This window comes from Alosa alosa, chromosome 22 (assembly GCF_017589495.1).
Source record: "Alosa alosa isolate M-15738 ecotype Scorff River chromosome 22, AALO_Geno_1.1, whole genome shotgun sequence".
Taxonomy (NCBI): Eukaryota; Metazoa; Chordata; class Actinopteri; order Clupeiformes; family Clupeidae; genus Alosa; species Alosa alosa.
In genome coordinates, this window is record NC_063210.1 from 16,041,244 (window position 1) to 16,067,521 (window position 26,278).

Sequence of the window (26,278 nt, forward strand, 5' to 3'; positions counted from 1 at the left end):
TAAAATACAAATCACCTCGGCCTAGTCTGTGTGAATTCTGTGAATTCTTTATTTTCCAACGTTTTTCAGGCCATACTCCATGGTTTATTCTAGCATTCATATATTATTTTAAAGGCTTTCTTTCTCTCATGATGAGAAGATACCACCAGAGAATGTCGTAAACGGGCTCTGATACCACCACCAAGATGTTACGTCGTGATTCTGACGCGTATGATGTTGGAATCTGGCCTATGAGCGTCTTGGAGGAGGAGGAGGAAGACGTTTTGGATGTGCTACGTGTCCAAAAAGACCTCGGCGATCGGCTCCGACCATAAAGCCTGGTCGTCTATGCCGGACTGCCTACCGGGTTGGTTTACATCCTCCGAAAACATACTGTATCGAGAAAACTCATCACATAAACTTGGAGAACATGTCTGGGACCAAAAAACAGCGAACAGTAAGTGGTTCTGCACAACAAAGTCTTCATAACTATATGTACTTATCAGGTTGTTTTATTGACGTGAACTCGAGGATTAAACAGGCAGACCTAGAGCTAGCCTAAAGCTTTGCCGTATTCGACATGCTAAAGATTGATAACGCTATGTTATCTCTGCAACATATTTTTGCAGAATGCTTTTGATCTGTTTTGTGTAGGTTTGTTGTAACCATGAATACAGTGTGCCATAGTCACGAATTCTTGGCTAGTATGCTCTTACGTCGCCAAGTACAAACTAGTATATTTGTCAGTCATGAAGTACAGTATCGCTAACATTATTTTGACCCACTATGTAAGCCAGAACCAGTGATGCCGCAAAATCTACCTTTATTCGTAACCGGCCGGCTAGCCAGCTAGCTATGCTAGCCTACATTCTCGAAATGATCATCAAAGCTTGAGCTAGCTAGTCTACTGGTTAGCGTAAGGGTAAAGTACCCACCAGTTAAACCGGAATACAGTGCGAACCTATGTTATTACAACCTTGTAAATCACGTTATTTTTTAAAGTCTTTTAACATAAAGAGTTAATCTGGTTGTATCTTAGATTGCTGATAGTAACGTGTAATGCAGATTGCAGTCTAACATGTCTGTGGTTGTGGCCGATTCGAAATTGTTATTGGAAGGATGTCCTTTCAGTATCCAGGCTACAGATCAGATGCAGTGCGCATTTCGATGTATTTTAGTTACATAGTAAGTTAAACGTTGTAGTAGTAGGATGCAATTTAGAGACGAAGCTAAGAGACACTGGCACTTATGCCTTATGCTTTGCACACTGGGACTAGTGTACAACACCACTGTGGTAAAGCTCTGAAAGTCAGCCAGTTCTGGAACAAGGACCCTACTTGTGTCTGGCCATGACAGTGCCACGCTGTGCACCTTTGCTCCTCCAGTGCACATGAATGAATGGGTATCACGTGATGACGTTGAGCTTAAGGGGGGGATATTAAATGAACCAGACAGTAAAATATGCAAGGAAAGACAGAAGGGGTTCTGTGGTAAGTGAGTGGGGGGCCGTGGTGGGTGTTGGGGAAGTAAATCAGAGAAATTAGTGGGGGCCAACCAGGAACAGGTGGGATCATGTTAGAACAGACTGCCTTGGTGAGTGAGAAAGAAAGGTGTGAAGGGGGAAAATTACAGAGGAAGATGATGAAGTGAGACATGTAAGGTGAACTCACACCACCTCCTGCAGCAGGGATAATTGGGCGTGCTTTCCTGCTATTATGAATAAGGACACAATTCCGGGTCTTCACTTGACTGCCACATTGTGTGTGTGTGTGTGTGTGTGTGTGCATAGGCACCCCAAGCTATGTATCCCATGCACACCATTCTACATCTTGACCAATATTAGGCCTAGCCTCATTTAACTTATCCAAACACATCTCAACATTGTGTGGAGTTGTTGTTGCTGTCTAGAATGGGCAACAGCCATTCCAGAAGAAATGTCTCCAGTGTCGAGATTGGGCGTCGGTCTGGGGTCGGATCAGCATATTTTTGCACAAAGCAGAATTAGGCATTCTTCTGCACAATCCATACAGTAAGCCTAATCGGCCAAGCCTAGAGATCATGTGAGGCAAAGCAATGATTGCAAGGCGCCACCAAGTTGATCAGAGTGACATTTCAGGACAGGAGGAATGTGGTACAGAACTATGGTCATCAGAGAGATTATTATCAAAACATTATAGCAAGTCACTTTACAGGTTCTGCAAGAGACCATAATGGAAGCAGCTTGTTATGAGAAACCAGTTCTTGTTCTTTTTTGTAGACACAGAGGGTGTGTAAGTGTGTGTGTGTGTGTGTGTAGGTGTGTAGGTGGGTGTGTGTGTCTGCGTGCACGCAGACGTCAGCAGTATAGGACATTATTCATTTTATGCATACCAGCCGAAGCTTGAAAGTGCAGGAAAGGCCTAGTGGAAGAGATGAAGCAGACAAGATGAAACTGCATTTGACATGATTGCACCAAAGGCTGAGTATTTACAGACAACAAACATGACCCGAGAGAGAGAACAGGAAACTTGGCTATATGGTTATGTAATCTACACATACTGTATGTTCTGTGTATGATAACTGGTCGAAGCACCCAGACAGTCAAAATACATGTATTATGTATACATAAAGTCACTTTGTAAGTCTGTTTGGAAGGTTACTGATTTGTGGTTGAATTTTGACTTAAATAAAAAAAATAAGAGGGAACCATATAGATATTCTTTTTATTTATTCAGCAGACCTATTTTCATAATAGAAACCAGATCTCAAGAAGAGCTCAACTTGAGTATGTTGTCAAGTGTATACCTCCGTGTTGGCCTAATTACATGTAGTTCCATGTCGAGGTCTGTAGGTGAGAAAACAAAATTGCCACAAAACACTACAATAAACCAGTCATCACCTTACAAAACTCACCACTGCCCTGATTTTCTTTGAATGGGGTCTAAAGAAAGCATGTTTAATAGAAGCATGCATGCTAAACGAATACAGTTTGTGAAGCCTTCTGTCAAGTGTGTCACGACAACCCCATTTTGCTGGCTCTTGCAGGACCTCCAGAGAGCCACCAATGTGGTGTACCAGGCCCACCATGTCAGCAGGAGCAAAAGAGGCCAGGTGGTGGGCACCAGAGGAGGCTTTCGAGGATGCACAGTGTGGCTAACAGGTTAGCACTCCAGCTATTTACATGTTAACATAGCAGTCCAATTTCCAATGTTCCCTATACACCCTATTCAGACAGACATCGGAAGCCATTTATTGAAGGCAAAGCTCATGTTTATTTAGGTTTTCTGTCTGAATGCTACCTACACGTTAAGGTAGAAGTGTTTATGAATCCTCCTGTTACATTGACACAGTAAGGTCTCTGTGTATATAATATGTCCCTTCCACACATATTTAATCTTTCCTTAAACTCATTTAGCTCAAATATACACGATAGCGCAGTTTAAGTGCTCAACCCTGTGTTGTCAGTGCAGTCTGTTGTTGGACTCTGTCCAGAGAGCCAGGGCTGGGGAGTCAGACAGGCGAGGCGCAGTGACCAGAATTCCCCTGGCCAGGAGAAGCCTGTCCCACCCATTCACGCCCCCGTTCAACATAACCTCAAACATCTGTGTCTGTCTGTCTGTCTGTCTGTCTGTCTGTCTGTCTGTCTGTCTGTGTGTCTGTGTCTGTGTGTCTGTGTGTCTGTGTGTGTGTGTGTGTGTGTGTGTGTGTGTGTGTGTGTGTGTGTGTGTGCGCGCCGCGTGTGCGTCTGTGTGTCGTGTAGGGTTGTCGGGAGCTGGTAAAACTACCATCGGCTTTGCTCTTGAGGAGTACCTGGTGTCCCACGCCATCCCCTGCTACTCTCTGGATGGGGATAACATCCGACAAGGGCTGAACAAGAACCTTGGCTTCACCTCTGAGGACCGGGAAGAGAACATCCGGCGTATCGCTGAAGTGGCCAAACTGTTTGCCGACGCAGGCTTGGTCTGCATCACTAGTTTCATCTCGCCCTTCACTAAGGTGAGGTCTAAATCATTCATTCAGGACACCTGTTACAGTGTTGTAAGTCCTACAGGCTAGAATATGTCTTTCACGATTAGCCATAGACTACAAGTATCTTGAAGTATCCAAATTGTTTTAGAGGAGAAGAGATTGGAAGTCTAGTGCACTGATTATAAAGCATAATCAGTGTTTACTTCATTTCATTACTAATGCACCCTCTCACAGCTAGTCCAACATATTTTCAGTCCAGCTTTATTGTATCAATGTGGTTCACTAATGACAGTTATTTGACCCTGTTTTACACTGCTCTTAGTTGACCAGGTTCAAGCTTGCTAATACCCACTGTGTGTGTGAACAGTTTTTTACTTTTGTGTACCACAGGACCGGGACGAGGCCAGGAAAATCCATGCGGCCGCCGGGCTGCCCTTCTACGAGGTGTTTGTGAACGCTCCGCTGGAGGTGTGTGAGAGCCGGGACGTCAAGGGACTCTACAAGAAGGCCAGAGCTGGAGAGATCAAAGGTATCACGTGACCAGCATCTCTAAAAGGATTGGCTGGTTGACCGACTCGTAATAGTTGATCTCAGAGCCCCTATAGAGAGAGAGAGAGTTGCGACAACTCCGTTCACAGCAGTATGTTACAGTTACAGCTAGGGCTGGGGCGGTAACTGCATTACCGCAATACCGTGGGAAAAAAATCCATACCATCCCAGCCCTAGTTACAGCAGTATGGCCTGCCAACAAGGCAGGGAAATTGACATTAAGATCAGTCTACTAGCTATTAATAGGCTGCGATATAAAGTGTGGAATTGTAGCCTATTAAAAAATGTATGGTTGTAATGGTAGGCTAACCACATACTTTACAGAATAATTACACTGCTATACATATTATATATCAGTGCATTTTAATTTCAATTACCCAAAGTCATGGCTCTGTCTCTCAATATTGAACAGAATTCAATGCATTCTAATCAACTGTCAATCACTTCCGGGAACTTTTTGAAGTTGAATTTTGAACCCCGATTGTTGCAAGTCTCTCTCTGTAGGGCTCTGGTTGATCTCTAACAGCGATTGGTGGGATGAAACGGCTGGTATGTCTGAGTCATTGTAATGTTGCCTCGGCGAGCCTGAACAGAGGGGTGATTGTGATGTCATTTGCGTGGTTTTGCTGAATGAGCAATGCGTCTGTGACCGCTCGTAGGTGTTTCCCTGACTCATTATGGATGAATTTGGAGGAAACATAGAAAGTCAGAACTTCCTGTGCTAACTGATTGATGCCTGTTATGACATGCTTTGGGCTTATACTAGGATGAGATGGACCACAAACCAACATGATTTGCATCGAGCATGTATCATTAATCATGTATTACTTGTAGTGAACACGGTAGTACACACACACACACACACTCATATATACACACACACACACACTCATTCAGGATTTTTCCAAGTTGACAAAGAGTTTAACAGTTGCCCAGGGTGTTGGAAAGAGGAAGTGTTGTAATAGTAACGGAATCTGGCTGCACTGCTTTTTGCTAGAGCAAGACATTTTGAAGCTTCACTTCGTGGTCGCATTACCACCTCGATCGTGCGTTATTTTTCTGATACCCGGATCCTGTGTGGTCCATTATCCCTTACATCATTTACGATTGGGTAATTATAACCCTGATAAGCAGAGTTTGCATAGAAAACAACAAAGAACACTATGAAATGCGCATGAAGCACATTTTATGTGTCCGAAAGGTTTATTGTCCCAAGGTCAACATGATTCAAAGTATTAGCCAAAGCTTCAGCGTGTGATCGTTTTAAGGTGTGCCTGACATTCTGCTTTTGTTTCTCCTTGATGTGTGTGATCTTTCCATTACAAACCCCATTTTTGAAAATGATGGTCTTCAAAGGGTAGCACACCGTGCTTTATAATAATAATAATAATAATAATACATTTTATTAGTTACATAGCGCCTTTCAAAGCACCCAAGGTCGCTTTACACTAGACATTTATGCATAAGACAAAAGATGCCGGACGGAACGGCGTAGGTCGCCAGCGTTCCCGTGACATCAAGACAAACAAACAAATTTACAAAATAACAATTGACGCACAAGACAAAAGATGCCTGATGGAGTGGCATAATCGTCAGCGTACCCGAGACAACTAACGGTAGACATACAAGACAGACAACAAACAAAAATTAACAAGTAATAAAATAAATAAATAAGAAATTAGAATAAAGAAAAGTCTGTGTTAACTTAGTCCAACACAGTCCAATGGCAATGATATGACGTAGCGTTACATCCTGCCTACTAGGCTATGTAACCAGAGAGGGAAGATCACGCGGATTTTGCCGTATACAAATATGTATTTATTTAAGTTAAAGAATTAACAACGTAGGTTGTTAGAATGCCTCTGTTAAAGCCTTCAAAAACCCCTCACCCAAAAATGACAATTTTTTTTTCTTTTTAAATAATTTCCATAATTTCCAATAATTCTAAAAGTGAGCACTTAACTTTGGTCTAGGGGTGTTGACAGCCCATATACATGAGCTGGATGGAAAAACTCTTGTCCACAGGCCCCAGTCCCTCTACCCTCTAGCAGCTCCAGCCGCCCTCCTTCTCTCTAGTCAGGTTGTCGGACGACATCTCACAGGCTAGAAATCACCTACGTCGAAAACCATTAACATAGTCCAAAAAGTTAAACCGGAGACTCCGGACGCTTCAGCTTCCCCTGCGAAAGTGCTAGAGCCCCACCAACTCTATGGCCAAAGACCAAATCATTAGGCGAGATTCCCGTGCTCTCTTGGGTTACTTCTCGTGCAGCCAACATTAGCCACGGGAGCCCTTCCTCCCAGTCTCTATTAAGCTCAATACAATAAACCCTGAGAAGCGACTTCAATCTCTCATGAAAACGCTCCAGAGCACCTTGGCTCTGGGCGTGATGAGCTCTACTACGCTAATGTTTCACACGCACCTGCCCAAACACCTCTCTGAACATGCGTGATGTAAAGTTAGAGCCTCCATCACTCTGTATGGTGTGAGGGCTACCAAAGACAGAAATAAACTGGGAAAGGGCTTTCACCACAGAACTAGTGGAGATGGTACGCAACGCATAGGCAGTAGGGTATCGGGTGGACTGATACATCACCATCAGAATGTAAACACACTCTGACTTATATGGTGGCAATGGTCCTACAATGGTCAATCAACAAATTGCCAAATGGTTTCCCTACAGCTGGAATAGGGTAAAGTGGAACTGGCTTTAACACCTGATTAGGTTTCCCCGTTAACTGGCATACATGACACGTCTTAATGAAACCTGCCACATCCTTCTTTAGGTGAGGCCAATAGAAGTGCTTCATAAGCCGGTCATAGGTCTTTCTTACACCCAAGTCCCCAGCTACATCCCCATGAGCTGTCTGTAGAACCAATTCTCTAAACTTAACTGGCACTACCACTTGAAACACTGGGTCCTCAACCCCCTCGTCAGTGTGAAAAGACCACTTTCAGATCAACAACCCCTCCTGAACAAAATACCCCCTTGCTGCACTGCGCTACTCCTGAGGTGGCAAAACCCCAACGAACAGATCTTTTAATGTCACATCTTCCTTTTGAGCTGAAACAAAATCATTATGAGACAGAGAGAGAGGTAGATTAGGCAAAACAACAGACTTTAACTCACCTGTCTAAGAAACATCATTAGAGACCCTGCTCATAGCCTGTGTCACTGCACAAGCTGTAAAGACATCAGACAGATTCTGATGGCTAACATCACTGTCAGCTGGATTAGAAGGAGGATTATTAACAACTACAGGGGGCGGTATGTCACGCCAGACACGCTCTCTGGCTAGGTTGCTGCCCAACAGGAGATGGACACCCTCTATAGGCAAAAAGAAGGGCAGACTGCTATGGTTGCTTCCCCCTGCACCAAATCAGACTGCAGATTGATCCTATGCAATGGAACAGAGATAACCTGCAATCCAATCCCCCGCACGAAGACATTGTTCCCCGTGCTCGAGTTAGTAGCAAAAGGAAAGACAGACTCCAAAATAAACGACTCCGATGCCCCTGTGTCCCTAAGTATTTTAACTGGCACCTGGACAGAACTACCCACCAGTGAAACTAAACCATCTGTGATAAAAGGAGAGTAGCCATTACCACACGCTTCAACTGAATCAGCCCTACTGTTGTTCTCACTAGACCCGGCAGAGCTCACGCCTGATGGCTAAGATGAAGTTACCACCATTACAGGTCTAGCCTCCGTCTCAGCCACCAAAACTTTAGAAGGTGCACCTGACTCCGATACAGCAAGTGCGACCCCCCCCTAACAACTTCAGTGCTATTTCGCTGACTTTTCCCCCTTTAAAACAGGACAGTCTTTCTTCCAGTGCCCCTTGTCCAGACAGTAGTGACAAACATTAACATCCCTCTTACGGTACGTACACACCGCCACCGACTTGAGCTTCCAAAGAAGCTCTGGTCGCCCTTTCAAGGACGCTTATCAAAAAAGTACAGGGAAGCTTTGGAAGCTTTGGCCGCTCTGACGTGACAGCATTATACGTTCCATCATGTTCTATTTTAATACTTTATTCTATTCAATTGGTTGCCGGTCGTTGGTCGCTGAACCGCATCATAGCTCATTACTATAAAGTTGACTGACTTTCAGCTTTCTGCTTGACGCTCAAGTCGCCCAAAACGAGACGCCAACGGATTTGCCGCTTCTGGCAGCTGAGAGAAGCCGGCTTCCATTGAAAATGAATGACTTCCTGACTCTTTGGAAGTAGGCGGTGGTGTGTATGTACAGTTACCTTGACTTGGAGATGTAGAAGCAGAATATCCAGAATCTCAGCGAAACCCCCCAGTGCCCTTGTGTGACTGATTAGCGTGTGAATCTATTCTACTCTGAGAAGGTGACTCAAACGAACGTAACAAAGAAAACCCCAACTCTCTATTGAAACGTCCAACCACTTTCTGCCGCTTCTTCGCTCTCAGAGGCCCTGCTAAACAGTTCCATTCTGATTGCGGCACCAACTTTATTGGAGCGTGCAAAGCTCTTGGAATGGACAAAACAGTGCCTCAGTGATGGATACACCTCATGCCTCTTATATGGGAGGCTCTTGGGAACGCATGATTGGCATCGCCAAAAGAATCCTAGATTCAATGTTTCTTAAGCAGAACACTTTGCTTTGTACTCTGATGGTGGAGGTCACAGCCATCATAAATGCACGACCACTTCTACCAGATCACTGGAAGCATAACCAAAGATCCGTTATAAGAATTAAACCAAAGATTTATGTTACGTAGTGGCTAACTATCCGCCATGTCACCTCCAGGTTTCACAGGTATTGATTCGGACTACGAGAGACCCGAAGCCCCAGAGCTGGTGCTGAAGACTGGGGAGCTGACCGTCAACGAGTGCATTGAGCAGGTGGTGGAGCTGCTCAAGATTCATGTGAGTTGCCATCATGTTGCCAGACTAATTGTTCTTGCATTTTATGTCTTTAGTCTTTGTGTTTCTGGTCACAGAAGCATCCTTTAGAAATCTCCCTTCTTGCAGTGCAGTTTCATGATGGACAGGTTCTTTATGTGGAAAAGTTTCGAGGTTGAAATATTATCCGAGTCCTATAGCCTAAGACATTAAATAAATTTCATTGAAAAAAGTTATTTTAAGATAACCAATGCTTTTCTCCCGACAGCCCCCTTGTGGTGGTACTGTAATCAAATAGCCGGATTGCAAGATAACTGCTGCTTTTATTAGTGCAACCGGTTCATCTTTCTTTGCATTTTTTTGTTCTTGCTTTTCTGCAAGTGATACATGCTTAGACCATTAGTAAATGCCAAAGATGAGTATCAGTGACTCAGAGCCTGAGATGAGAATAGAGCCTGGAGCTACCATAGACAAAAAAATGGGCTTCTTCAGATCAGGTTGCCAGAGTGTCAGATTGCTCTTTTTAAAAGGACTAGTGTAAAAAGACTGTCATTGTTTTCTGTGCACAGGACATTGTGCCCTCTGGTGTAACGGAAGATGTGAATGAGCTCTTCGTGGAGGAAAACAAGTTGGACCTGGCTCTAAGTGATGCCAATATATTGCCCGTTGTAAACATCACCAAGGTAACCAAGGCACCAACAGTACCGTCATAAATATGACACTTAAAATTCACACTAAAAATCTATACTGTGTAAATGGAAGACAGGATATTAGGAGACAGGACATTAACTGACACATTTAATTAACTTCCAATTAGCTTTAATTTGATCAGGCAAGTCTCATTTTGATTGAAGTCTCATTGATGACTTTTCTTCCTTTGAAGCGCTCACTTTTAAACTTTGTGGTCCTGATCCAATTTTGTTTGTTGTAATTTACCGTCCCCCTAAACCATCAGGTTGTTTTTTAAATGAAATCCAAGAATTTCTCTCCACTCTTGTCTTATATTATGACAGTGTTGTTCTTTGTGGTGATTTTAATTTTCATGTTCAGTGTTTCCCATACATTGACTTATTTGTGGCGGCCCACCACAATATCAACATTGACCACCACACAATGATTTTCTATGTTGTACTACTTAAATTGGTTGAAATCCTATTATTGTAGAGCTATGTGCACCTTTGTGCAGCCTCTCCTTGTGTCTCTGTCCCTCAACAAACCTGCATGCACGTTTAAATTAAACATTATTGTTGGCATAGAAGATGACTGGCTAAATCATAACGTTGCGCAAATTTGTTCAACTACTATCAACCCCCTCCCCCCCTCACCAACCACCACAAATAGAATTCAATTAAATTCTGTGGGAAACACCCTGATGTTGATGACTCCAGTAATGTTCATGCTACTGATTTCCTAAACATTGTTAAATCTTTTCAATTTTGCCAACATGTGTCTGGACCAACACATAACCGTTGTCATACACTGGACCTTGTTTTCACTCTGGGTCTTAAAATATCCTCTGTTGATTGTTTTGATATGACTGTATCTGATCATAACTGTATAGTTTTTAGTTGTGAAACATCCATCATCAGTACTGTCACTCCCAGCTCTTTCTGTTCCCGCATATTCAATGAGCATAGTGCCTCAAAATTCTGTGCATTATTCCAGAGTCAATGCCCTGACCTCTCTGAATACTCTTGTACCAATGATCTGGTTGACCAGTTTAATTCCATCTGCTTGTCTTCTCTAAATGTTATTGCACCCATGAAGGTTAGAACTAAGTCATCAGAAAGAAAGCAGCCCTGGATTAATAGTGGCATTCGTAGTTGTAAAAGGGATTGTAGGAAAGCTGAGCGTAAATGGAAGACGTCTGGTCTTCAAGTTCATTATGACATTATGAAGGAATCACTTAAACACTATAACATCTTGGTTAAGGATGCAAGATCACATTACTTTTCAGAACTTATTTCTGATCATCAGCATAATCCTAGATTTCTATTTAAAACAGTAGAGCAGCTGGTAAAGCCATCTACTCCCTGTGTCCCAGTGGAAAGTGATGCTGACTGAAAAGTTTTTGTCCTTTTTTACTGAGAAAGTAAAGTCAATTAGAACCTCTATCACTCCTAATACTATGCACTCTGAAGTCTCTTTCTTACAAGATAGGCATACTTTAAACCACTTCAATACAGTTACTCTGTCTGAACTTCTAGAGACCGTGTCACATATGACAGTAACTTCCAGTCCTCTTGATGTAGTACCAACAAAGTTCCTATTAGAAGTAATTGAATCTGTTGGGTCCTGTTTGCTTTCTATTTTTAATAGTTCACTTTTAAATGGCGTTGTCCCTGATTACTTTAAAACTGCAAGTGTGAGCCCATTGCTAAAGAAATCAGGGCTTGATCCATCTCTACCTCAAAACTACAGACCTATTTCCAAGTTACCATTTGTATCAAAGATTCTTGAAAGATTAGTGTCCAAGCAGCTTGTCTCTGCACTGGAAAATAATAATCTTTTTGAAAAGCTACAATCTGGTTTCCAAAAGTATCATAGCACTGAGACAGCACTGCTGAAAGTTACAAATGACCTTTTAAGAACAGCTGATGATGGCATGTGTTCTGTCCTTGTACTTCTTGATCTTAGCGCAGCCTTTGACACTTTTGATCACAGCATACTGCTGCATAGACTGGAACATTTGGTGGGAATTTCTGGTACAGCCTTACAATGGTTTTCATCTTACTTGTCAAATAGGAAGTTTTGTGTTTCTGCAAACAGTTACACATCTTCATTTTCTCCTGTCAAGTATGGGGGTACCTCAAGGGTCAGTTTTAGGACCAATCTTATTTTGTTTATACATGCTTCCTCTTGGGCACATTATCCAGAAACACTGTGTCTCCTTCCACTTCTATGCTGATGATACACAGCTGTACCTGCCCATTAGTTCCTATGTCTTTGTGACATACAAAACTGGATGTCAAACAATTTCCTCCAATTGAATTCTGACAAAACAGAAGTCCTCATCATTGGATCCCAGCACATAGTGAAACAAATGATACCATCCTTAGGTCCCTTTCAATTTTTAGACTGTGTAAAACCTGTTGCAAAGAATCTTGGTGCCTGGTTTGACAGTAATTTAAGCTTTGAACGTCACATCACAAAGCTCATACAGTCTTGTTTCTATCACCTCAGAAATATTTCCAAGATTAGTTCCATCTTCACTTTTAAAGACACTGAGACCATTATACATGCATTTATTTCTTCACGCCTGGATTACTGCAATAGTCTTTTTTCTTGTCTGAACCAAAAATCTATAGAGAGACTTCAAACTGTTCAGAATTCAGCTGCCCGGCTTCTTACTAAGACAAAGTACTGTAATCACATTACTCCTGTTTTAGCCTCACTGCACTGGCTCCCAGTAAGCTTTAGAATTGATTTTAAGATTCTTCTGATTACTTTTAAAGCTCTACATGGCCTGTCTCCCAACTACATATCTGATCTCCTAGTACCTTATACACCTGTGCGTACTTTTAAAATCATCTGGTAGTGGTTTCCTAACTATTCCTAAGGTCAATCTCAAAACTAAAGGGGAGAGAGCATTTAGTGTCAGGGCACCTAGGCTCTGGAATGACCTGCCTGATGAAATGGGTCAGCCAAGTCAGTATGCTCTTTTAAATCCCTCCTTAAAACTCATCTTTACAAGCAAGCCTTCCTTAGTTTTGTTTAAGTAATATACTTCATTTTGTGTTAAGTTTATTAAGTTTTATTTCAGTGTTACGTTTTATTTCAGTAAGTTTTAATTCAGTGTAAGTTTATTTTCCTTTTTAAAATGTATGTTAAGTTCTAATTAAATTAGTATATATTATTTGATTGTTATATTATTATGTCTTATTTGCATTTTCATGTATGTTGATATTGTACAGCACTTTGTAACTTTGTTTTGAAAAGTGCTATATAAATAAAGATTATTATATTATTATTTTCCAAGGGAGTCTGGGAACAACAAATATACAACAATGGTAACACCCGTGCAATGACCCCCCCCGCCCCCACTCAGTAGTTTTGCTCTGCTGTGTGTCCCTGCAGCTTGACCTCCAGTGGGTGCAGGTTCTGGCCGAAGGCTGGGCCACCCCACTCAAGGGCTTCATGAGGGAGAGGGAGTTCCTGCAGGTCCTCCACTTCAGCACTCTACTGGACGGTGGGTGTGCTAACATTTGACATGTGTTTACATACATTTAACATATATTGAACATTATGTTTACATACATTTATATTCAGCATGTGGTTATGATATTTTGCAGATGATTTTGTCCAAAGAGACTAACAGAATATGAACATAATGTTGTCATTAAGAGTTTATTACCCTTTTTGGAAATGTAGACTAAATGACTCTGGGTTGGCAGTGCTTTGCTGACAAAGCCTATACAAAGCTTATTATGCATACTACAGCTACTAAATAGCACTAATAAAACTAATACACTTTCTGTTCAAACAACAGTACTATATGCATTCTGTAACTTATTCTGTGAATATCATCATTGTGTGAAATCATAAAAGTGGTTTGGTACGGTAATCATTAATAGTTGTGAGAACTCAGGGAATCTTGTAGTCGCATGACTAATACTTTTAGAGCTGGCCTGGTGCTAGCTGGTTTGCAAGCTAACTTAAGTGGACAATATGGAACACTACGTCAAAACTGTTGTTTCTTCACACCTGTTGATTCTTCGCCATTTCTACAGTTACATTTTCTACAAGATGTCTTAAACTGAAAGAACTCCACATAGCTCCTTTAACAACGTTGTCACGTAACTTGTAGGTGGGACGATCAACCTGTCCGTGCCCATAGTCCTGCCTGTGTCCACTGAGGACAAGGAGAGCCTGGACGGCTGCGCCGCCTTCGCCCTGCAGTTCAGAGGTCGCCGAGTCGCCATCCTCCGCAACCCCGAATTCTACGTGCATCGGAAGGAGGAGCGCTGTGCCAGACAGTGGGGCACCACTTGCCCCCAGCACCCCTACATCAAGGTGAGTCTTCTCGCTCCGCGGTTGCCTTCAGAACCCCGTACTTCCATGGGACGTTAGAATATAGAGCATAAATAACGCTCAGGGTCTTTGGCAATTTGATATCAATACACCATGATTTTTCTAGCTTTCATGTGAGATGTCTGGCCAGCAAACATGGTGCAAGCAAGAGGTGAAGAGACATAGCAGAAATTGAAATTGGTGGTTGGCACTTCAAATGGTGAATTTATCTGACTCTAGTTATCAGAGAAACTCGGGCAGAAATTTCCAGGCGCCACAAAGTAAGAATGTCCATGGCCAGACTGATAAAGTCCAGAACAGTACTCTATGGAATGTCACTGTCCAACAATATCTAGGCAACTGTGACCATTTTATTCAGGAACGCTTGATTCAAGGCATGACCCAGTAAACTTGTTATTCAACTCAAAACAAATCAAACTTTGTTTATAGAGTGCTTTTAAGGCAAATAATATGCAATGCAAGATGATTCACAGTAGTATTCTAAAGGACGTAGAGAAGCAAGTAAAGCATGTAGTAGAAACAGTTATGAACAGAAAATTACCTGGCAGAAAAAAAGCCAGGTCATTGCAAAGATGAGCCATACAGACACAACAGGATGAGAAACAGGAGGAAGGGTGTTAACAGCAATCAAGGCTGCTAATAATAAAAGTAATAAAACAATTTTTTTCTGTTTGCCTGGATTAAGTTCAGTTTAATTCAGCCTCAAGGAAACTCAAGGAGTTTTTTGCAACGGGCTTGGCATTTGATGCCAGAGATTTTAGATTTGTGTTCAGAATTTCCCTCTGGGCCTTTGTGCTTTGCAATTATTTTGACTTCTGTACTAATTGGATGAGAGTTGTTGTGGTCCGCAGTTTTAAACCACAGCTTCTGTATTTTTCTCAAAGATGGTGATGGAGAGCGGTGATTGGCTTGCTGGCGGTGATCTGGAGGTGCTGGAGCGAATCAAATGGGACGATGGGCTGGACCAGTACCGCCTTACTCCAAGAGAACTGAGACAAAGGTTCAAGGATATGAAAGCAGGTAAGGCTGAAGTCCTCAAGAGCTGTAGAGTACTTGGATTTCATGCAATTTCAAGCTCTTTCTGAGATGATAAGGGACTTAAATGACCACACCGTTGGAAAACACAGAAATGTCAGTTAAGATTTAGTATCTCTTGTTTTCTTGTATGAGTCAACAAGGAAGGCCAGAGTGACCGTGGACAGCTTTAGATATCAGTCAAGGTCACAGTTGAGTGGATTTCAGATGTATTTATGTTACATTTAAAGTCAGACTTCCTGTCAGCACTTCTATCCCAAGGGGATTAAACTGTGGTTTCCTAATGTCAGCTAAAAAAAAACATGAAAGATCCCTCAAAAATTCCACAAAGATTTTGGCTTCAGGGGGTTTTCATGACTAGTTCTACACAACTATTTCTAAACTTACTTGTAAATGGGCCGTGGTTATCCAAGGCCTCTGAATAGACTCCTTTAGGTTCCTCTATTAAGATGAGACATAGAGGCCCTCATGGATCAAAATGTGACATCTTAGTTTTTTACCTTTTTGTTTGAACTTCTTGATAAATGCACCGTCATCAACTTCTGTTATCCTGACCACTTTGTGCTTTTAGCATGACCGCAACAGAATGCACAATAGCATGCAGATGCTTTCAATTATCACAGCTCTGCTTGGAGAAGTTTAAGGACAATGGAGTCTTTTTTTTATACAGAAGACTAAAATAAGTCTATTCTAAAATTATCAATTTAAAATGGGCTATCCAACACTATGCAAAGTAGGTAGATCCAAAGCCCTAATATTAGCCTATTTTAAAAAAGCATTATTTAAATAGGCTAATTCATGATTGAACCGATAAAATCATACCAACATGTTTCAGCCAACATGGCCTTCATCAGGGCTGAGCAGAGCTCAGGGCTGTCCAGCACTCTTTGAGTAATATTTCCGTTACCGTGGCTACAGCTGCTGTTATTGGCAGCGCAGTAACATTGACCTTCTGTGTCCTTTCTTGCCAGATGCCATCTTTGCCTTCCAGCTGCGCAACCCGGTCCACAACGGGCACGCCTTGCTGATGCAGGACACCAAGCGGCGTCTCCTGGCGCGCGGCTACAAGACCCCGGTCCTGCTCCTTCACCCGCTGGGCGGCTGGACCAAGGAGGACGACGTGCCGCTGGACTGGCGCATGAAGCAGCATGCCGCTGTGCTCGAGGAGGGCGTGCTGGACCCAGCCAACACCATCGTGGCCATTTTCCCATCACCCATGATGTATGCTGGACCAACAGAGGTGTGTTATTCATGTGTCGTGTGCTGCGACCACAATGTCCATGTCCGTGTGTTTTTGTGTATACAGTGTATTGTAACACAGATCATGGATTTTGAATGGTCTTTGCACACCGCACACTAAGCCAGCTCTTAGTTATCAATATCAGCCTTCGATAAATGTTGATTCATTTTAATCAAATTGGAGCCTTTAAGATAAAATATAATATAATGTTGCAAATACCCGTATATTAAACATGCCCCTAAAACATAATATGTAGTAAATACCATAAACAAACAAATACAATTTCCTGTTTAGTAGACACTCCACCATGTAGATGTAATTCAAATTATGTCCTATGTGGACATTCAGGAGGAAACATTGGTCACTGACAGCGTTCTTCTGCTCCCCCTGGCAGGTGCAGTGGCATTGCAGGGCCCGCATGATCGCCGGCGCCAACTTCTACATCGTCGGGCGCGACCCCGCTGGCATGCCTCACCCCGAGACCAAGCAGGACATGTATGAGCCCACTCACGGGGGCAAGGTGCTCACCATGGCACCAGGCCTGACCTCTGTCGAGATCATTCCCTTCCGCGTGGCCTGTTATAACAAGGTCAAGAAGGCCATGGACTTCTATGACAAAGAACGGTAAGGCCATGGATGTGCTCTTTTTGCTGTGGTTTACACAGACATGTAAATGTGTTTTAATAGGTGTTTTGTTTTTTGTCATCATAACAATTGTACATTGAAAGCAGTATTTATGTTTCCTTTTTTTTTTTTTTTTTTTTTTTTTTCCTGATTTCAGTCAGTAAATTAGCCTAGCCTACACTCCTGGCTGTAGTCATTTTTCAGCCAATTAAATGTTCTCTATTCTGGCTTCGTTGTTCTAGAAATGATGAGTTTGAGTTCATTTCGGGGACCAAGATGAGGAGGCTGGCCAGGAGTGGAGAGAACCCACCCGACGGTTTCATGGCTCCCAAAGCCTGGAAGGTTCTCACCGAGTACTACGGTTCTCTGCAGAAAGACCAGTGAGCTGGGGCATGTTTTATTCCAAAGGCTGCATTCAGACAGGGCTCTCCCATGTGCACAACTCTGAGATGTGACATATTGGCTGCTAGTTTTTCTTTTCTGTTTTTCTTTGTTTTTCTCTGTTTGTCCCCCTGTATTTTACCATGCCCCCTAAGTGTTTTTGTACAGAACGGAAAACTCTGCAAAGGATAGTACTGTATTTCTCATACAATTCCGAAAATTACAGTTACTCCCTCACAGTGAAACATGTCAGTGTTCTCACCTTGTGGTCTTCTCTGCACCTGAGAAAAGAAATTAGTCATGCTTGTTCATCACACCCGTTTAAAGTCTGAATGCAGAATGTACATAATGTAAGTGGCTAGAGAGAGAGAAAATCATATTTTATATTTTATTTGGATTTTAATACAATCGATTAGTGTGTAGAGGAATAGTTTATGCTACATGCCTTAAAGTGGGGGTGTTCAGTCGTATTCATAAAGGCATGGTTGTAGCCAGTTTGTTTTACAAAGGATCTGGCAATTTTGTGCGTCAGCTGACGAGTATCGCGCGTTCCCATGCGACCTTTTTTGGATAAGATTGGACAACCCTGCCTTAATGAGATACAGAAAATGTGATATTTTAACTACAAGTTTTAAACGTTCCTTAGTTTTATAAATTATCTGTAGTTTTTTACATAAAGTGTCAAAACTGGCTTCTTACAACAAATATACTTAAAAAAAATGTTGTGCCTTCTTCAAAACAAAGCATGTGCATTCAAGGTGCCAACTTGAACGTGATATGTGAAAGTGGATTTTAAGAGGAAATTACATGTTACTGTTTTTTGTTTTTTTTCCACCCATGTTTTTTGGTGGATATTCACTCCCTTTTTCTCCACTTCATGGGTAGGTGGGTCTTCGTGTGCGAAAGGACACAATAGCAGTAATGTCAGATCCTCTAAATCTATCAAACAAACAGAAATGTACAAGCCAATGTCTACAATTGTCCATTAGCTGTGATATCATCTATTACTGTCTCTTTTTAGGGTGCTCCTAAGATGAATCAAATTGATATTTTTCATCTTTGTCACAAAGAATATGTAATGCTGCACAAGTATTTACTTCTGATATGAATTAATATGCAAAAGTATGTGTGTTGGATTGGAGGAGCATCAACTGTGAAAAAAATACTATTGAATGGATGTTGGGTGTTTTATTTTTAAAAAAAAATATATATGCACAATTTCATTGAAACACAAAGATTATTGGATTTTCCTATTGGCTTCTGGTCACAGCCTGAAAAAATGCAACAGCATATTTATTGATTTCCTAAATGGTTACTTAACTGTCCTGCATTACTGAAATGTTGTCCTATCTTTAATGTGAACGTTATGAGGCATCTTAACAAAAGTTCATGTGAGAGTGTCACTCCTTTTTACTACATTCCACAGTCATCCAGGTGAAGGTAATGTGTTCAAGGTGTGGATGATCAGAATCAAATGTCAATTAAAAGGTTTAACCAATACTATATGTGAAGTCTTACATGTATGAATGACAAGAGCGAATGACAAACTGCAACTTTTTATCACTTATTTATTACCATTAACTTAAGATACCATGATTTCTAAATTTAAAATTGTCTCACATAAAGGAAAAAACACACAGTCAACTGATAAACAAATTCTCGTCAGAGTGAACTCAGCGTCAACTTTATCTGCTCAATAAATTTGATATTTACACAAGACTCCACCAGAGTCAGAAACGTGATCATTTTTCCACACCCATTCTCTGATACTAAGTCCCACTCAGTGTAATTTCACTAAAGCATATCAAACAGGAGTCTGCAATACAAACTATATCTTACAGTTGAAGAATATTTTCCTTGAAGGTCTGTGTTCTATCCAATGTTAGACAGTGAGTAAGTGTGTGTGTGTAGTGTGGTATGTCAACAATGTAAAGCAAAACCAAAAATTGGAAGCAAAACATGTACAAAACATCTGCAATGCTTCCCTCTAGTGGCTGGGCAGACACTCATCACAAGAAATAAATACTGCACTAGCAATATACTATCAACATGTTCAACTGGGTTACACATTGGACCAACTCTCTGTCTAGAGACTAAGAGGCCATAATCAATGTAAACTTTTATAAAGCACTTCAAGTAAGATCCTTATGTTATCAAACACAATAGGAATCTCCACCAATATTAGGATGCATAAAATTCACAATTTGTTTTCTTGACACACACACACACAAACATAATCTGTTGTCATCTATGAAATGGACTTGGTACATTATGAATGTATCACCTCTTTTAGACCCTAACTGAAGAGGGTACCCACATGCATGTAGAGAGATGTAAATGTAGACTTATACGTTCACACACAATGACCAACAATGGGACACCTCTCTGTCAACGCAGTTTAACAATGTTCACAGCATTCTAGAAGTCATGAAACGGTAAGAATTTCATGAATATCCAAACACTTCAACAAAAAGAGGATATCTGGACTGATGTTACAGTATCAAAAAAAGCTATATTTAATAGCTGGATGGCAAAGATGAGGGAGGAGGACAATAAAAGGCGTTAAGCCAAAGGCCTTCTCCAACTGTCATAAGGAGACACATATGGCTACTTGACAAAAAGCCAGTCCAGTGACAAAGACCATAACCCAGTATGATATGAGGAAAAAATATACATATGCCTTTTTTTTAAAAAAAAAAAAAAAAAAAAAGGTAATCGTAGACCGTAGAGGTTTTTCCCGGTGAGAGGACAGGGGACGGTTGTCCTCAGGGGAACTTTAGTCCAGTGCGGCATGCAGGAGGACAGTCTGTCCCCCGGCCGTCTTGGACTTCTTCATCTTCTTGATGGCCTTCTGCAGATCCTGCTGCTGAATAGGACGCATGAAGTCCTCCTCTAGACTACTGCATGAGGGAGAGAGAGAGAGAAAGAGATGGTGAGGTAGAGGGAGAAAGTGTGAGAGACAGAGGAGAATGTAAAAGTGTGGTAATTCATATTAACCAGGACAGTCATTTTAACCACAATTCCTTAAAAATGTAAATCCTTATTACACACTTACGGAACAAGAAAACCATACCTACACAAAGCTTACAAAATTATATATATATATATATATATATATATATATATATATATATATATATATATATATATATTTCAGAAGTGAAAAACATTACAAAATGTTCTTCCTCTGATGTTCATTAAAGGAGCTCCTGTGATTTTAACCTCTTCAATGGGGTGTGGGTGGGGGAGTAAAAGATGCTATGGATACCTTTGGCCGGTGCTGGCTGTGCTGTTGCGTACGCAGTCTCGTACGCAGAGTAGCGCGGCATCCCGACACATCTCCCTGAGGTCACTTCCTGAAAAGCCGTCCGTTTCCCGGGCAATTTCACACAGGTCTACGATCGGTTCCACCTGGACCAGAAACAAAATGGTCAAACACAATTATTACCGTCAAGGTATGATTTGGAGGCTACGCAGATAGGAGGATTTTAATAGCCAAACATTGTCAAAACAGGGTTTTGAAATGAAACTGACACTTACATTCTCATTTTCCAGGATAAGCTTCAAGATTGATTCTCTTTGTCTGACATTCTGGAAGGTATAGAAAAAAAGTAAGAACCTTAACCACCTTCTTTCATCCAACACATACTGAAGAATCAGCATATGGCACTCACAGGTAGGTTTATGTGGAAGCGGGTGGGCATCCTCCTCAAAATGGCCGAGTCCAGATCCTGGGGCCTATTGGTGGCTCCCATGATAATGACCTGGACAGAGACAACAGCGCACAGAGATGAGAGAAAGAGAAGAATGGCATTTGTGTTATCTAGTTATCTGACACCTGCAGTAGATTAGTTTGTTTTCCAATATCCTCCAGAGTCAGGCTAGGAAAACCCTTTCTGCTACTTTCATGCAAATAATGTGCAAATCATTATATGTGTGAAAGCTATTGGACTGCAAATATTTTAAATAAATACAAACACTGTCCCTTCATATAGCAATAGTATGATTACCCTAGCCCCTAGATAAAACAGGCAACTTCATCTGCTTTAGAAGGGCAACCTATAGAACTATTCAATCTATACCTCCCAATACACACTCACATTTACTGGTACATTTATCTTTTTAGTACATGAACCAACTTATAGTGCAGCACAAGGTTTCTGTTTTCTAATCGGATTGTGTCCACCATAGATAGCGTGTCATTCCCATAGCTTTGGTGCTATAAGCATCCTGTGTTACCAGGTGAGCTCAAAAACACTTGGTAAAACAGGTGAGCTGCAGCGTTCATTGCACCTGGCAGTTGAAGTCTGTGTCCAGGCCATCCCACAGGCTCATGAACTGGGCCTTCATCATGGCTGTGGCCTCATGGTCCGAGCTGGAGCGGCTCCTGAGGAACGAGTCTGGCAAACACAGAGATCAAAAGGTCAACAGAGACGCAACACAAGCTGCCCAAAATTTATTCAAAAACCGATTATAGGTCAAGTATGTGCAGAACTTTTTAGTGTTAATAAGGATATTTTCCTAAATCAAACCCCTGGCCTTGAAAAACAGATTTCTAATCATCAGCTGTCAATATAATACAAATTGACTTTCAGCTGTTGCTATTGACATTGTACATGTAGATGTACACTCTTATCATTACGGTCATCATTACATATAGTCTAATCCTAAATAGGATACCCTAGGACAAGATAGGATGCTGCATAGTTTATCTTTTATCTAGCAGAAGATAGGATGGTATTGGATGGGATGAGCTTTACTGATCTCTGATGAGAAATCCATAATGGAAAAACAACAGGGACACTGTAAGCTGATCTTTTTTTTTTTTTTTTTTTTTAAAGAAGAATAAACTGAAAGGAACAACATGTAAGCATCGATGTAAGCTTGTTTACCGATCTCGTCAATGAAGATGATGGAGGGCTGGAGCTTGATGGCCAGGGTGAAGACGGCAGCAGCCAGCTTCTGGGACTCGCCGTACCACTTGTCTGTCAGTGTGGACGGCTGCAGGTTGATGAAGCGGAAGCCAGCCTCCTTGGCGGTGGCTTTGGCTATCAGGGTCTTACCACAGCCAGGGGGGCCGTAAAGAAGCACACCTTCAAAAGGAACATTGTTTGGTTAGTTAGCTAGCGACTCAGTGCTCCACTGGGTCTCTGCACTAAAATCATATTATGTAATTTAGTTCTAAAGTTCTAAGTATATCATAGGTAGGGGGTCGTAGTATTGAGGTCAACTGTTCCACTGTTTGAGCAATTCTTGTCATGAACTTAGTAAACCCGTGTCTCTGGTGGTACATAAGTAATGGGGTTCTAGTTGAGCTAAAGCTTGCTGCCAATCACGCTAAGTTACCAGTACCTTGATACCATCACATCAATAAGAACAGAGGTTATTAATAGACCATGCCATCTCCCGACATGTAGAATATACTGTAGCTTGTATAAGCTTATATAACAGGACATAACCTTGGTCACGTCACACAGATCCTACACAGCTATAAGCTACACTGTTTTGCCAGTTAGTTAATAATCCATGTCAGGCTTTTTAAAGGTATACAGTGGGGAGAATAAGTATTTGAACCCATGCTAAAGTTGACTAAAAAGAAAAATATAAAAACATCTGTTAGAAATTGATCTTAATGCCTTAATTAAAACAAATAGTAAAAATCCAACCTTTAAGGACACCAATTTTCTTAGTGAATGAAGAATGTATTGTAATGTAATGTAAATAAATGTTCTTCCTTAAATTACAGGGGCAATAAGTATTTGACCCCTATGTTGAATTCCCATAGAGGCAGGCAGATTTTTTTATTTTTAAAGGCCACTTATTTCATGGATCCAGGATACTATGCATCCTGATAAAGTTCCCTTGGCCTTTGGAATTAAAATAGCCCCACATCATCACATACCCTTCACCATACCTAGAGATTGGCATGGTGTGTTTTTCAGTTAGCCTATTAGCTGGTTTGATTTGCATTGAACCCAATGAGCATTTTAGTCAATTTTAGCATGGGTTCAAATACTTATTCTCCCCACTGTACTATGCAGGTTTAGGTATTTTTGGCAAGTTTAGAGCTCCCTTTAGAATCACAATGTATTTATGTATGTATTTGTATGCTTTTGTTGCGCAGGTGAAGGATTAACAACAGGCAAAAACTTTGGAGCTATATCTACTGACAAGGTAATGTTTTACGATTCTCAGGAGTTTTGGCGGGGCACCGCTCTTGGAAGTTGCATGGCTGGTTTTCTTGGTAGGGACACGCTACGTCTATGCTGTATAGCTATGCACGTTCGTTTACCATCAAATTGGCTTCATAAAGGTGTAAATCTTGCAGAGTATAAGTATAAGTATATATACTCTTTTGATAAACATAGATGCTTTCTCACAGAACAATAAGAATAATAACAATCAGCGCATATATTGTGGGAATTTCAGGTGCATGGTTTAGGGACAAACCTAGGCAAGTTAAGTCAAAGTGTGGCCATCATGCCACATGGCCATCCATATACTGCTCTTCCTTTAGAGGGTTTAGTCCTTACCCATAGTTAACTTACATGGGTATAAGGCTGTGCAGTATGACTAAAATGTCACTACAGGTGATTTCATATCCAGATATGTACATAATAGATATCACATATCAAATCACAATCACTATATCTGTCAGAGAAATCTCTCGTTCAGCCCTACTTCACATGCCTCCAGTGTCCCTTAGAGCTGCTCACCTTTCGGGGGCTGAAGGAGGCGGGAGCCTTCAAACAAGTGCCTCTTCTGGATAGGCAGTATGACTGTGTCCTTCAGTTCTGTGATCACCTCATCAAGACCTGCAATGTCGCTCCATGTGATCTGTTCACACAGGACAGAATTGAATATCTTGCCCCACAGAACCTTGCTATGATCAGTGCTTAATTCCAATTCCTATGTTACGATACAGTGTTGACCATAGGAAAGCATTAATTGTAAATCATAAAACAATATGATAGTGGCAATGTATGATTTCGCAACAATCAGTCCCTTGATGCATTCCTTCGCAGACAAGAGTGGCTTACAAGTCCATACAACCAATCATCACAAAAGGCAAGTCATACAACTGCAGACAAGCAAGGTTTTGTCTGCCTATGAATTCTCATGAGACAAAGTGAAAGAGAATAGGTATACGTCTTCATCTTACTTGCATACTGAGAGGATCCACCAGGTGGGCAGCAATGCTCATCTCATATTCAGAGAGTTTCACGTTCTGGACACCTATCTGTCGCATCAGTTTCTCCGCCTACACAAAAGTACAGTTGGACATTTAACAACCAAGACGGCATACGATAAAATCACGTCCAAACTATTGACAGTGTAATAAGCAGTATAGTAAGCAGTTGTGCGAGCACAGTATGAGTTACATAATATTTTAGATAGCCAAAAACTGCAGAATAGTTTGAATAGTTTTCTTACCTGTTTTTGTGCTTCAACCTTCTGTTTTCTGGTTGGGTCAATGGCATCCACCATCCATTTGATGGTAAAGTAGGTGACTGCACCAAAGATGGTCAGACGGAAAAGTAAGCCAATTACTTCATTGCGACCCAAGGGTCTGGCAATGTTATCTGCTGGAATCTCCTTCAGAACCATCTTGGCTGACCTGGACTCTCTGTGAGGTAAATAAAGAATCAACAAAAAAGGTACGGTGAACAGAAACAGCTATCAACACAGTACAATGTTAACAGGTCAGTAGTAACTGATACAATTGAAAGTTCAAAAAATACAATGTCTAATAAAGAGAGTTTAACCTGACGTTTACGTTCGTTTATAATTCAGCAAATTATGAACCCGTTCTTCTTTTAATACCACAAATAAGCACTGCATTGACCCTGGTATGACACAGTACAAAGCTCACAGTTCCAGTTTGTGTTTGCTATAGCTTCCATTTCACTTTCATTTCCTTTACTATTACACATTCCTTCAGTATTACAACACACAACGAGAAACCCCAGGTGTTGGTCGAAAGTGAAGTATCGAAGGATAGTTCAGTTGCATTAAATTCTAGTGTCCAAAGTCGATAACGTTAACTTACTTGCCAGTAAACACAGGTTAGACTTGTGCCTTGCTATCGTTAGCATTTGAATTGTGGATTACTAGCGTTTGGAAAATAGTCGTTCGACAAGACAACACTTTTCAACTTGTTAACAACAGCTTTGCCATTACAGCCATACCTGAGTATCGACAAGTTGTTGTGTTTCTAGTTCGCCATAACATGCTTGAACAGAGTGAGCTAGAAGTATTATGAAATTCCCTAGCATTAGCTAGCTAGCAACGAATGCATATTAGCTCATATTAGCTACAATTGACCTTCCAGTTACCAGTTTCGGATGATTACAGAACGTCATTAGTTCAGCTAACCCAGAATTGTCTTATTGGGGAAAACATCCGCGTTCATCTCAAACTATATTTAAGTATCACATACATTCAGTGTATAAAAAGCTCTTCCTTTTCGCCAACTGTGGATGCAAGAGATTGCCTGACACTCACCTCCGCAATACTGCTCCTTCTTGTCAAAATTGTCACTCTTTCACCTTTTGCCTCTGTAGCGCCATCTGAAGTACCGGAGCGGGATGATTCATTAGTTCAGACGTAGGCT

The 26,278-nt window shown here is 41.4% G+C and overlaps 2 protein-coding genes across 6 annotated transcripts; one reads left to right on the forward strand and one right to left on the reverse strand.

Moving 5' to 3' along the window:
• Nucleotides 1-246: 246 nt before the first annotated feature.
• Nucleotides 247-19,164, forward strand: papss2b (3'-phosphoadenosine 5'-phosphosulfate synthase 2b). Its single transcript, XM_048233141.1, has 12 exons — nucleotides 247-436; nucleotides 3,004-3,118; nucleotides 3,719-3,954; nucleotides 4,318-4,456; nucleotides 9,259-9,377; nucleotides 9,923-10,036; nucleotides 13,431-13,542; nucleotides 14,161-14,366; nucleotides 15,269-15,404; nucleotides 16,391-16,659; nucleotides 17,054-17,283; nucleotides 17,526-19,164. Exons 1-12 carry the CDS (start codon nucleotides 410-412, stop codon nucleotides 17,665-17,667), a joined length of 1,845 nt encoding a protein of 614 aa, XP_048089098.1. The 5' UTR covers nucleotides 247-409; the 3' UTR covers nucleotides 17,668-19,164.
• A 51-nt stretch (nucleotides 19,165-19,215) lies between these two features.
• On the reverse strand, nucleotides 19,216-26,240 carry atad1b (ATPase family AAA domain containing 1b). Of its 5 annotated transcripts, none has more exons than XM_048233145.1 (10): nucleotides 26,170-26,240; nucleotides 25,099-25,291; nucleotides 24,827-24,925; nucleotides 24,381-24,501; nucleotides 22,557-22,757; nucleotides 21,958-22,064; nucleotides 21,339-21,428; nucleotides 21,205-21,255; nucleotides 20,933-21,075; nucleotides 19,216-20,564 (listed from the first exon to the last, which is right to left on the reverse strand). In XM_048233145.1, the coding sequence occupies exons 2-10, from the start codon at nucleotides 25,270-25,272 to the stop codon at nucleotides 20,441-20,443; spliced, it is 1,110 nt and encodes a 369-aa protein (XP_048089102.1). In that variant the 5' UTR covers nucleotides 25,273-25,291; nucleotides 26,170-26,240; the 3' UTR covers nucleotides 19,216-20,440. The 5 variants fall into 5 exon arrangements, with proteins under 5 accessions (XP_048089102.1, XP_048089100.1, XP_048089103.1 ...); XM_048233143.1 differs by lacking the exon at nucleotides 26,170-26,240 and adding an exon at nucleotides 26,105-26,166; XM_048233146.1 differs by lacking the exon at nucleotides 26,170-26,240 and adding an exon at nucleotides 26,041-26,061.
• Between the last annotated feature and the right edge of the window lie 38 nt (nucleotides 26,241-26,278).